Here is a 13,820-nt window from a genome sequence, read left to right on the forward strand (position 1 = left end):
TTATTGCAAAGACCGCGGTTCGAATCCCTTCCAGAACAATACATGAAACCCGCGATCTCCTCTGGGCTGGCTCGGGCAAAGGACGTAGCGCTCGGTCGACTTGCGTTCACAGCGGCTGTGATTCCCGAGAGCTATAGGGTATTCCCACTTTATATGACCGCTAATTCATAAGTAGTATAGAAATAAAATACACAACATAAATAAAAAAATTAATTTTAATTAGAAAAAGATTTTTGGAAAATTTTCTAGTGTTTTTTTTTCCTTTTTTTCTTTTTGGGCGCTCTCTCCCCTGGGTGCGCCATTGATGGGGTGTCTACGCATAAATTGCAAATGCTAAAATCTTTTCGTTGTCGAGGATAGAGCGACTTGTTGAAATCTCTGGGTTATTTCTGAACACTTTCGATGTGTTATATTGAATTTAAAATTTTGGTATCGAAGATGGAAGGGGGGGGGGTGAGTGCTGAGTTTAAGATAATATTCGAGATATGTCCGCGCAGCTGTGCACTTCGCAACCATATGCCTGGAGAAGGAGTGTCCTAGGTTCGATTTCCGTCGGAGACGTGAGGAGCTGAAGGATCTTCCTCAGCCATAGCCAAGTTAGCGGGTTGTAGGCATGGATAGTAGGGATTTTTCCCCCAGTTTATCCTGAGGTTTTTCATCCCGCAATGCAGGCAAACCAGCCTTGAGAATTCAACACTATAGGATATACCGGGGAGTAGGGGTGACCACCTTATCCTGTGAACGGTTTGAGGTCCGATGATGAATAAAACCCTGACACCGCAAGGTAAAAGAGGGAAAGGAAGATGAGAAGAGAGATTCGAGATATGAATAGAACAATACCATAACATTTCTTCCTTTCTCTAATGGAGAACAACTACAGTTACGCGAAAGAATATTTTTATCAACTACAAAACCTGACTCAAAACGTTTCTAAAAAAAAGATTGCCGTTTAGAAGGTATCAACGTTGGAAAATAAACAAATCAGTCGTATACATTCATGGATGAAAATTTTTCTATATATTCACTCAAACTACAAAAAACACGGGAAACTTGGATAGGAGACGTTTACACCAAACTCAAAAATTTGCAAGAACAATCAGGCTTTCTTTTAAATCATGTGAAGGAGAATCGAGCAATATGATCCTTGCATTTCTATAGTGCATTAGCAAGTCTGATTGATTAATTGTTCCCTTCCTGAGTAACTGGGAAAATAATTTGCCTCTTCCCGTGACACTTTCTTGTGAAAATGAATAAGGAAGAGTAGAGTTGCTTCATTTTTAAAGGAATGCCTTGCACTTCCTAGTGAATGATAGCAATCACCGATGCAAGTCAAGATTTGGCCAACGTCAACATGAAGTATACGTCGGTTTACTTTATATTATACACAACAGTAATGATACTGTCCTTCAACAGTATTTTTGGTTAAAGCGAAAGTTGGTCCTTATAGCCATTTTCCAATACAGTATATCTTATAACCGCGTTTTGAGTGTTTCCATGTTGCATTTATTGATTTTCTGTCGCTTGCTATATTTATCGATTTTTTGATATTTTTTTTTTTTTTGCTGGTGGAATTTTACATGCCTCTTATTTTAAATCTTATACATTTTAAACACTAAGTTTCATTGAGATATTTCCAGTACATATCGCATATTATTAATTATTACATATGCGGATTTTTGCTTTCTTTAAGCAAATATTTCTCTAAATATTTCGGATTGTGTACTTTAAAACACGTAGTATAATCTTCCTTTTAATACACACACGTATTACATATTTTTATATTATATATATATATACCAATAGCCCGCTTCACGGCGATCGTCTCTTCAATTATGACCTATTTATACGACACTGCATTCGTTCACACGACTGTTTCAAAAACAGTGAATCGATGCGCAGAAACATGTAACAGAATACAAATCGCCTATTAATTGGTCACAAATTCTTTCTTTCCTGATTCGTTCCTCTATTCTTAATTTTTCTAATTGTTCTTACTCTTTTTCTCAAATTTATTTTATTATCATCACCTGCCAATTTAAAGTCGTGATTCTATTTTTTTCCCCCTCCAATACATCATGCGCAACGTTAATGATGTTACATTTTACTTTATTCCATTCAAAGATTATTCAGATTCTTTCGACAACAACGAGGCGTTTATGAAAAACTAATTAAAGGTGAGTTAGCTGGTCTCATGCGACGGGCGAAGGTTTTTCTCTCAGGATTTCCGAACAGGATTAACCACCTTGTCTTAGAATTACGGTTACCGATTTACTTGGAAGGTGGCTTTTACTTAAGGCCGTTGGAACCACTGCTGACTGATGTTTAATGTTAAAATATTACAATACACACACACACTGTTTTTCGAGTGATTTCGTTTTCTCAAAGTTCTATTTGTTGATTCTTTTTTTCTCACTCTAAAAGAAAAGTCCACATAAACACAAATTTAACGTTATTTCCATGTTCAAATTTTATGGCCGACGTTTTTGGAAATGTCGGCTGGAAATTAACTTTAATGTTCAAATTAATCATTTTAATCAGTAGTTATTTATTTGTATTCCACTTTCACGTTGTGTTTTGTTCCAAAACTTGCACACGAATCACAACTTTGTGTAATTTGTTAATATTTAATTTGTTATGAATTCATTTTTTACTGTAAAACAACGACAGCTCGTCTGAGGCTGGCCCTGCCAGAATATTTGAGACACACAGACAAGAGATTATAGGAAGATGCAGTCAAACAAAGCTGTCGAGTTTTTATTTTTTATATACCGACAGCATGCATTCCATCAATATAATCAAGAGCTAAATAGCTTTTTCCTAATCGGCCTGAGATCCTCAAAAATACCGTCTGCATTCAGGTTAATGATACCAATATGTTCGGCATATCATCAACACCCCTACACTGCTTTGGAATCCTCCTTCGACTACTTCATGTGTTTCGTACATAAAATCATCCAACGGGAGATTATCTAATTTCTTTCCTGCTTGTAAAGCAATGCAGGTCGTAAATACGATGCTGGCATCATTAACCGTTGCAATATGCGGGACTGTACGATCATAAATAAGTTGTGCTTGGACTATTACAGGAAATGATAATAATATGTCCAACTATATGACGATGAAGACCTTCAATTGTGAAGTCAAGCGTACACATTTCAGACCGCTGGAATGATATTTTATGCAGTCAGCAATACTTGCATAATAGTTGTTGGACATGAGAAGCGAAATTCTGTATTAGATCGAATGCAAGTAATGCTCTGTACATGATTATATTTTCTAAACTTTTCATTAGAAAGACTAATCTTTTAAATTCAAGGATCTTATATACGGTCTTTCATAGCAGGCTTTTACAAACATCCATGCTTTATACAGGATTGGAACCAAAACAACTTGTTCATTGGGAGAGCGTGTACGCTGTCCACTGGGCAAATCAGAATCTTAAAAAAAAGACATTGTATGCTTTCGAAAATACTTTGTTGAAATTACCAACGTCAGCGCTATAAATTATTCCTAAGATTAATTTTCTTGCTTTGAATATCCTATTTTCATATTGCAACTTCGAGTGAGATCTCTCGAAGAGGTTGCAATATGAAAATTGCAGAGAGTTACTGCAAAGGGAATCTTGGAGAGATAGACCGTTCTGTGGAATATCTTACACTAGTAGAATACCTATGATAAGAACCATGATATGATAATGGTGCTTTTGGTAATTAATTTTGCAAAAATAGCTGTTAACCAGAAGTGCATTACATTATCGAAAAGACACATAAGGAATAAAAAACAAAAACGGTCAATAGGTATTGTAATATCATCGATCAGTAGAGGCTACAAAAACCACGATCAACAAGCGACTCATAATAACAAACATCAAGCTCTGACTTCACATAAATTATGTAGTGTATTTGAATTAGCAGCGATTTGTTCGTGTTGTATCCGTTTTGTTATAGAAAATGAACAGTTTAATTTAATATATAGTAAATATAGAAATGCGCTAAGATTTTATGATTTTTTTAATAGTTTAATAACATCGTTCTTCTGTTTGGCATTTTCTTAATGCACGAATTATTTCATGCCGTACTGGATGCATATTTTTATTTTAACAAACTTAAGCCATAAAGGGCAAAATAATTCGGAACAGAGAGGATCGAAGAGAATGTACGATGTTTCAAGTAGGACAAAACAGAGCGGATCATGGGAAAATTGGCTAAAGAATAATAAGTGTTTACATTTTAAAAACCATGTTTATTAAAATTCTTTCTAATTGTTGCACGGTTTGATAGTAAAATCGGACTTCTGTTAGAGTTATAAAATCCTCTTACGATGTTTTCAAAAATTAAATATATCTTTGAATTGTGTCGTATGGTTTTGTGTAAAGCGTTTGATTAATACAAAAGAATTAATTGAAAACTTAAAAAAAATAAAGGAAATAAAAATGATAGTGCAAAGATTTTCGATTGCATGATATTTCTTAGATGGAATACAATTTAATGAATTGAGGAGCAAATCAAATTCTCGCTGACGAGGGGGAGAGAAAAACTAAGTTATAAAAATACTTCCAAACTTAACTATGGCTATCTATGAAAAGTAAACAAGGATATTAATGGAATCTAAAAAAATGAAGGCGAAGTGATCAATATAATAGTCTCAAAAATGCACGCGCTCCCCATATCGAGTTCTCCGGAAGTCCACTCAGTCGTTCTAGGGGCATTGCTAAGCTAATAAATAAAATTTCGGTTCTGAGAACCTCGAATGCACCTGAAGTTCATGAAAAATTAACTAACAACACGTTTCATAGCTGTAACATGATCGTTTCATTTTGTAGGATGAATGTATTTTAGAAAATTTTATTTTAAAAAGTGCCTTCCTTAAAAATCCAGCTTCTTTGTTATGGACCCAGTGGTGTAGCTAGAGCTTTTGCCGCCCCTCTCACACCAAAAATACTACAAAAAGTCAAAACGACATATAGGGAAATAAATTAAAACACTATGTTTATATTTGAAATAAAACTTTAATTTCAACATTCTAAAATGTTATTTTTCTTGCTTGTCTGTTAGCAAAATCGTCGATGACATTGATGAAGTCTATTTCATGGTAATGTAGGTAATTCTTAATCAATTTTATTTAGAAAAACTCCTCTCACAACTAGCAAACGTACGGCAATTGCGAGGAAAATTCGCTGTAGTATTACAATAGTTGGAACTGAGTTCTCGAGACTGTATTTTAGAATTAACTGCAAAAGTTCAAAAATGTTGCAAGTACCGCCCCCCTCTAGCTATGCCTCTGTATGAACCTCTATTGATCCATGGGGAGTAACGTCCATGGTTGGTTTAAGATAATATAGCAATAGTTTAAATATATTTTCAGAACACCTAGTAACATGAAAGTTCCTTTTGTTTATTTCAGATTACTCCAGAATGAAAAAAGGTAGCGAAGTTTTGAAGATATTCTTCATTTTTGTTATTTGTGCGACTCTTCTACACACAATCGTCGTTATCATCACTGAAGGAGGTATTATTTTCGCATTGTTTTTCTAATAGTTTGATTATCCAAACTAATGTGAAAAATTCACCAAAATATGCATTGGAGTAACGATTTTTTAGATATACTTCTTCATTAATTGATTCAAAATGCAGGTTACAGTAACGTTATAAATTACATAATCTTTCTTAAATTATTTCCGTCAACACAACCCAGTTTATTTGAACAAAATGCTTTGTTACGTAATTGTAATATTATTCACTGAGCTAGATTAGTGATAGCATTAACACACACACACACACGTATTTCAGGAGATTGTAATCGTATAGTTAACCCGGCGTTAGTAAGGTGGGGTGTCACAGACCTCAAAGATTTTTAATTGACTATAACTTTTTAACAACGCGTGTAAGTGAGTCGTGCCTCAGTATAACTTCCCCTCCCGTCACCCGCTACTCGACAGGCTGTCGCGCGCAAGCAAGTTTAGTGTGCAGAGATGTAAAGTATGCTGGGGTCCACCAGACCCCACCTTACCAAAAGTGACTATATTTACTTCCGAAACGGAAGCTGTTTTCATTTTTATTCTACTAAAATATCATCGTTACTGCTGTGTCTTCTATATTTTTACATACCAACTATGTTTTCGTCAATATTTAGAGGGTATTTTGAAAAAAATATATTTTTTTTACCAGATGACTTACGAGCAGGAAGAACAGAAGATACGTCAACTTAGAAATGACGCTTTGACAAAGGAGAAGCCATTTTGCGGAGATTATAGTGAAATTGATTTAGAATTAGTCAATAACCATAAGTCTGATACAGAACAAGACTGTAAGGAAGAATCTTCAGAGGAAGAATCCACAGAAAATCCACTAATATTGATTAAAAAGATGTGGATTTCTATAATACACTACATTTGGGTGGGTCTGTGGGACCCCACCTTACCACTTTTGTTACATTTTCCTACCTTACCAGCGCCGGGTTTAAAATATCTGTAACTATGAGATTAATTTTTAAAAAAGGTACAGGGTGTCCACATTGGACCTCCCTGGTTTCAACGTGGATGAACCATGGGTCGAAATCAACAAGTCGCTGTAAAAAGTTTCGAATGAAACTTCTCTGGAACGTTTGCACAACCAAAACTTGACATATTTTTGCATTTTGAATCTTTACCGTTCTTTGAAATTAGGAAGGTCCAATGTGAACACCTTATTTTTCATTTAAGATTAATTCTGGTCTATGCATTCAAAGTATTAACCGACGAAATGCGGTTTTTACTTATTGTTATTCATAGTATCCTACAGTCACGTTCGGTGGGTGTAGTGGATCGTCCACTGAGGGTATCTTCCAGTTCAATCCTCGATCCACCAGCTAAGCATGAAATCGCCGATTGTTGACCTGGGATTGCCCAATTTGTCGAAAAGATAGGATGCCATGTTTTAGGCCTATCACGTTATTTCTTTTAAATTCCGTGAGTTCCCTTCTCGCAGCAATTTCACCTGGCCAGAGTTGCACTAATTTGGGAGCATCGTATTCCTTCAATTTACACCGGTTATAACGTGACTCGCTACATGGCACAATGTACCTCGATCCTGCAGTTGTCCGTTGAATTCTTTCCAAACAGTGTATTTATAAACCTATACTATAGTTTTTTACTGTGGTTTGGCTAAGAATTTTTCCCCATTCTTATCAATTTTATTTCATTTATTTTTTAGTATTATTAATTTATTTTTTTATAGAGTCCAAAACCCTGCTCTAGGCAAAACATGGAACTTCTCAAGTCACTTCACGCCTCCAATAAGCGGGGAGGTGGTCTCACACTTCGCAATGCAATGCAATTCATCTCCCACTTAGTCTTTAAGTGGTAAGCTATCTTCAGACAATGACAAAGCGGAATTCAAATACGCAGCCTGGAGAATGGTTATGTAACTCCTCAGCCAACCACGCTGGAAAGAAGAATGGCACTAAGCTATACTAAATACTTCATAAAAATAATACCTACATATATATGCTAGTTGTGCTGTTTAAGCACAGGATAAAAAAAAAAAAATTTTTTTCATGCATCACACAACACACCAACTGAATAAATGAAAACCATAACAGTCACTGGCTTATATAAAATTCAGCTAAAATTAGAAATGGCATGCAGAACGATTCGCTCACTGGACCTCATAATGCTGAAAGCGGCAGAGTTGCTAGAAATGGGAGAAAAAAAAAAAAAAAAACCCGCTCAGATGCAAATATGCTGCATGGTTCAGTAGACGTTACACAGCAGAGAAATCCAGATATTCAATATCTAGAAGCAGAGAACACAACAGGAATACTCAGATCATATCTGCAGGTAGAAAACAGCAGGGTGTATACAGTATAGTCACTGATAATCAACGGTAGGCCAGAGAGTAATCCCGCGAGTGACAGACTATGTCATAAAAAACCAAATGTCTTCAGAAACTGAATCATCTAACTGATTGTGTAATTCTGGCGATATGAGACAGAAGATCCGAAGCTAAGCCATCCGAAAACGCTTGTCTCCATCTCACTGAGCAGAATAAATCGCGGTTGGTATTCAAAAACGCATATGAATCTTCCAGACTGCAATGTATTTTATAAATTGAAGGTTGCCCACTGAGTGGGCAAGTGGACAACAATAAAAATATTTGCTGATAGGTATACAAGGAGCCTTATCATTATTATCCGTCTAAGCGATAAATGGCAGTGATAAAATGATAGAATGGAGATTCAGAGCCTGGAAATGTGTTTTGTTAAATAAACATGAGCTTCAACAACTGGAACAGTGTGGAGAACCTTTGAAATGGCACTTGTATAAAGAACTACTACTACACAATTCTGTATGCTCTGATATCGATATTTTGCATTCATTGAATAAGGGAAAATAATAATAATAAAAATCCGCTGTGATATGGGATACTAGTTGCTCATACACTCAAGCAAACTATGTTCAACAGTTGCTGATTTGCAAAAAGAGTTTCGAAAGAAAACGTTTATAAAGTTTTTGGAAGGTTTAAAGTATTGTTTTGTTTTAATTATACACCAAGCTATCCGAAGCAAGTTGTCGAATATCTAATTTTCTCTGATATAATCATCATCATTTATTTATAATTTTAAAATTATAAATAGGGAAACCAATGAAAACGAATAAGTAGTCTGTGTACACTAAGATAGGACTTGGAGGTTATGACGTGGAGGAAAACCAGGCTTCTCTGTCATATACTAATTGAGGGATCCCTGAAAGTTGAGGGAAAACGTGGAGAATATTGCTGATGCATTTCCAATACTGAGTTCTGGGTCTGCCTCTTTTTCCATTTGTAGGGGCGTCGGGGACCAGAGCATCAAAGTAGAGAGGGTGGATGTCTGAGTTGGCGGAGGAGCTATTTTATTTGGTATCTTTGAACAGTGCTGACTAGAGGATCTTGATTGGTTTCATCTAATATAGTAGAGTTAGGAATGTGGTCTTACCAGGAATAATCCAGGATATTTCTTAGAAAAGTAGTTCCAAAGCTATTTATAATATTGGTTGCTGATTTTGTTGAGATGTTCCAGGTCTGTGAGCCGTAAAGAAAGATAGACTGGCTGGTGCACTTGTAAATACGAATCTTCGTCTCCTTTGAGATGAGGCTCGACTTCCATACTTTATTAAGACTTCTGTGGGACCGCAGTGCTTTCTGTTTTCTTGTTTTAATGTCTGTTAAAGAATAATCTGAGATGTGTGATGCGAGGTATACAAAGTCCTCTACTTCTGCAAGGTGAACATTTTGATTTTATTTTAAATGATTTTGATATAATATCAAATGAAATATGACAATACAGCAGCACCAATAATGAAACGTTTATTTACTACACTGTACTCTATTCACTGTTTTTCCTACGAAAAACCAAAAAGGTTCTTTCCCTTGAATAAATTGTTCTTGTCATTTAGTAAACTAAATCAATACACACCATTTTCTGTGTCTATTGATTCACATTTAGTGGCAAATCTATACGAGAGGGAGGAATCCATAATCGCGGCTACAAAAGAGGTATGTTAACCGTGTGAAATCATGATAAATACTGCTAATCAATAACATTTGCCTCTATAAACGTACCACAAAACATATTTAGTGTATGTTCTTGTGGCGTACGCAAGCAGATAATCAAAGCCAGTTCTAATGCTAAGATTGAGTTCGATGTTAAGATTCAACTGTATATAAAAATTAAGATGAAAAACCCTACTTTAGAATAGCTACCTTCAGTTAATTGAAAAACAAACATTCTGATAAGTGATGAATATTTAAGAAATAAATTATAGCATAACCACATCTGTTTTCTTTTCCCACTAGTGGATGGAATAATATGGAAAAGTGCTAAATATCAGCGAGTTCCAGTGATTATTGTTACTTATCCTCGAAGTGGATCCTCATTTTTTGGAGATTTACTTCAGAGCTACAACTCCAGTTTTTATTCGTTTGAGCCAGTTGTCGCTTTCGGTGACAGCATCTATTCGGTCAATGATTCGCAGATGACTACAGTGAGAACATTCTTGAGAGATCTTTTGCAGTGCAATTGCACCAAGTGGAGTTCTTATGGACAATGGCTTCTAGATCACCAATACTCGTTTCAAGCACTCCAAAGAAATAAAAAATACTGGGATAGTTGCACATCATTAATTAAAACGCAGTGTTTCAATTTAACCTATATGCAAGAACAGTGTCTGAAAGCTAAAATGAATATTATTAAATCTGTAAGATTGCCTCTGAAGCAAGCATTACTTATGCTCGAAGAAAACCAAGATTTGAATTTTAAAGTAATTCATCTTGTTCGGGATCCAAGAGGAACGATGAATTCAAGAATCCAACCTAGTATTGAAATGTGGTGTAAACTTATAAAGAGTTGCTGGTCTTCCACAGAATTCTGCAAAATAGTGGATGAAGATCTCCGATATTCGTGCGAACTGCAAAGCAGATATCCGGACAGATTCATGCAAGTGAGATATGAAGATGTTGCCTTCTCTCCTTTGAACAAGAGTAGAGAGATATTTATGTTTTTAGGTTTCGAAGAAGTGCCACAGGAGGTGATCGATTTTGTGCAGCGCAATACTCGAGAAGATGGGAAAAATCCTAATCCGTATGCGATCACTCGAAATTCGATAGAAACTGCAAATAAATGGCGTCAGTCGCTGGATAAAAACAGAATTACGTCGATTGAAAATGATTGTGTCAGTGTCATGTCAAAGATGGGATACAAACAGTTCCATGCAGGAAATGATAAAGATATGAAGAACTGGAAGGAAGTGGACTATTGTTAAGTAGTTAAATCTTTTGTAGCTAACCACATAAGTAAACTTTAATTATCGAAAAAAAAAATGGAAGTTATGTATCATACATTCTGATAATATCAATATTCGCCATATTGGTATCTGAATGTCCTTAGAACATTCAAATACCAATTGAAAATTCAATTAATATTACTTTAAGACACTACATAAAAGTTTACAGCTATTACGGTTTCACATAACCTTTCCCCGACACATAGTAAGTTTGAAGTACACAGAACAGTTGTTTATTGAAAAGTTAGTGCATCGTGATGAACTATTTATTTAAAGTAAGATTTTATGTAATCTGTATTTCTGATCAATCTTTTTCGAAATTTTAAACAAAAAACAACAACATAGGTTATTATTACGGTTTCCATGAAATTTTTAAACTAATGTAGAGAGGTCTGCTAATCCTCTGAAAATCCAATGCTAACCATTATTTGCACAACAGCTGTCATACTTTGCTACGAACTCATCATTGCATCCTATAATGTCTTGATCAGCATTTTACTGCAGTATAATACACTGATATACACAGTTATAAAACACCTATCAACATTCCTGGATGCATATTAGGGAGTTTCAACATACATTTTTTTTCCCATATATAACCAAAATTTCAGCCTCTTGAATTTTTGGTTCTATATCAAATAGATAAATTCTATAAATAACTTTTCTCTAAACCAGTCTTTCTTAACAGATCAATTTGGATAAAGAGAAAGAAGTTCATTTACATACAGTTAAAAATGACTAGAATCTCTCGGTTGAAAGACTTCTGTTTATAGCAAAAAAAGATCCACCAATAATCATAACTCACTGCACCAAAATTGGCTTGCTCTCATCTTTCAATATCCTGAAAATATATCCTTTCTCTTTGGAGAGGCTAAAATAATATGCTTCAATTTGTAAACTATTATTAACTTGAGTATTTAAGGATGTCCGCGTTTCCACATGATAACTGTCACAAGGCTGGAAGAAAGTTCTTAAAAGTTATGAGTCGTTTATTAGAGGAACTTTTTTCCTTAGGAGTTTTTTTCAGTCGATAATATTAGTAGTAGGGTCACATTAAACCAGATGAAGTTAAGATAAGGATTCGTACTGCCATTGGTTGGATGATTTAAACCAAATAGGGGTAGGGTAAATGGGGAGGGACGTCAGTGCCATGGATGTGTATTGTTATCAGATGTAGATAAGTGACGTAATTTGTTAGGTATAAATAAGTGATGTAATTGAGTTGAAGTGAAAAGGGGACGTTATTGGAGTCGGTATGTGTGACTTCGTGTGTGGTGCGCGCGCGCGTGTGTGTGCGTGCATGAGTTATGCGAGTGTTTTCATTTGTTTTCAGTGGTGACTTATGGGTAATTGTTTTAGTATGGAATGTTTGAAATTTGTGGGGGGGGGACCATCCGTCATTCACGTCACGTTGTGTCATTGGTTCGAGTGTGGAATTGTGGGCAAAGGTTTGAGTATGGAATTCTGGGTAATGAGTTAGAGTATGGAATTCTGGGTAATGAGTTAGAGTATGGAATTCTGGGTAATGAGTTAGAGTATGGAATTCTGGGTAATGAGTTAGAGTATGGAATTCTGGGTAATGAGTTAGAGTATGGAATTCTGGGTAATGAGTTAGAGTATGGAATTCTGACAAGATTGAGATGTTGATAAGATAAGAATTAGATAAGTGACGTCATTTTGTGTCTTTGGTTCGAGTGTGGAATTCTGGGATGTGGCGGTATTTGTCAGTGACATAAGGTGAGCATTTTGTTCGCCTGTGGCATTATGGTTAATGATTAGAGATTGGAATTCTTAGAGGATATTCCAAGATATTCCACAATCGAGGCAAAGACCCCAACACTTGACCAAGTGTTGGGGTCTTTGCCTAGATTGTGGAACTATGGGAAAATATTTGTTAATAGGTGCCAGTAGACATTTTCTAAAATAATTAACTAATGGATATCAGTTGTCCGCCCACCCCCAAACTCTCACACACACATTTTTCTTCTTTCATGTTCACATTTTCTAAAATAATTAATAATGGATTTTCAGTTTTACTACTTCTGTGTCATGTTTACACTCTTAAAAAGTTCATTTTTTTCCTAATTAAATGTTAGGTTTATTACAAATTCTAACCCGAATAACTTAGCAAAAAACATTGTGTGTGAATTCACTGTGACTTCGAACATAGACGTCTTTTTAATTTTATATTTGATTGGTTTTGTATTTTCTTCATCCTTATTATATTATGTATTTTATCCAACACAAATAAATAATTATTTATTATTATTTCAACTGAATATTATATCTAGTACTATAATTTTGAACTTAATTCCTCTCTTACAACTTCCAAAGATTATACTTTAGAACTGAGGTATTTATCTTTAGCATTAGTAAGTTTTGACTAAAGGAAATGAGAAGACAAACAAGGAACTGGACTCTGCATTAGCATTTTCTTTTTATAAAAGCCCCGCTGTCATATTCTGTTAATTTCACGCTGTTGTGTGAACAGATAGGCACTACCACTTGGTAGTTGGAACACGAAAATACTGTTCCCATGCATAAATAAACAGAAATCTTTATGTTTCCAATAATCTTTTATATATATATGCTACGGGGGTCCACCCTCCCTTGGCACCTACGGCGCCCCCCCCCCCACAAAAAAAAAAATTCCGGGCTGGTAAGAGTCGGTAAGACAAAAAACATGGCAAAAACGTTTCAAATTTCGGCTTTTACATATTTTAAAAACATAGATTTAATGACTAAAAACCGAGATAACTTATTAAAATCTTTATATGAATAATACGACTAGTTTCGGCTTACAACAGCCTTCCTCAGGTATTCTTAAAGGACAAGAATAGTAATAAACATTGAAGTATCAAAACAAACTGGAAATTACAGGTAAAAATTGCCACACATAACGATACATGAAAAACGTTGTATTTTTTCAAGTTCTAACAGACGTGCCATTGTTTATTGCAAGTGTGCGTGCAGGCTCACGTGAACGCCAATATTCAATAACTGCAGCATGGCTATCTGGGAT

At 35.3% G+C, this 13,820-nt stretch overlaps 1 protein-coding gene across 1 annotated transcript in view; it reads left to right on the plus strand.

Moving 5' to 3' along the window:
• The window catches only part of LOC150095611 (carbohydrate sulfotransferase 1-like), a 38,958-nt gene extending 28,181 nt beyond the window's left edge, over positions 1-10,777 (plus strand). Inside the window, exons 3-4 of the mRNA XM_090410611.1 lie at positions 7,847-7,898; positions 9,858-10,777. Of these exons, the coding sequence (XP_090266737.1) occupies positions 7,847-7,898; positions 9,858-10,777 (972 nt within the window). The remainder of the gene's footprint in view (positions 1-7,846; positions 7,899-9,857) is intronic.
• The last annotated feature ends 3,043 nt before the right edge of the window (positions 10,778-13,820 follow it).

Source organism: Typopeltis vanoorti, chromosome 20 (genome assembly GCF_054136105.1).
Source record: "Typopeltis vanoorti isolate ZY-2024b chromosome 20, IOZ_Tvanoo_1.0, whole genome shotgun sequence".
NCBI classification, from domain to species: domain Eukaryota; kingdom Metazoa; phylum Arthropoda; class Arachnida; order Uropygi; family Thelyphonidae; genus Typopeltis; species Typopeltis vanoorti.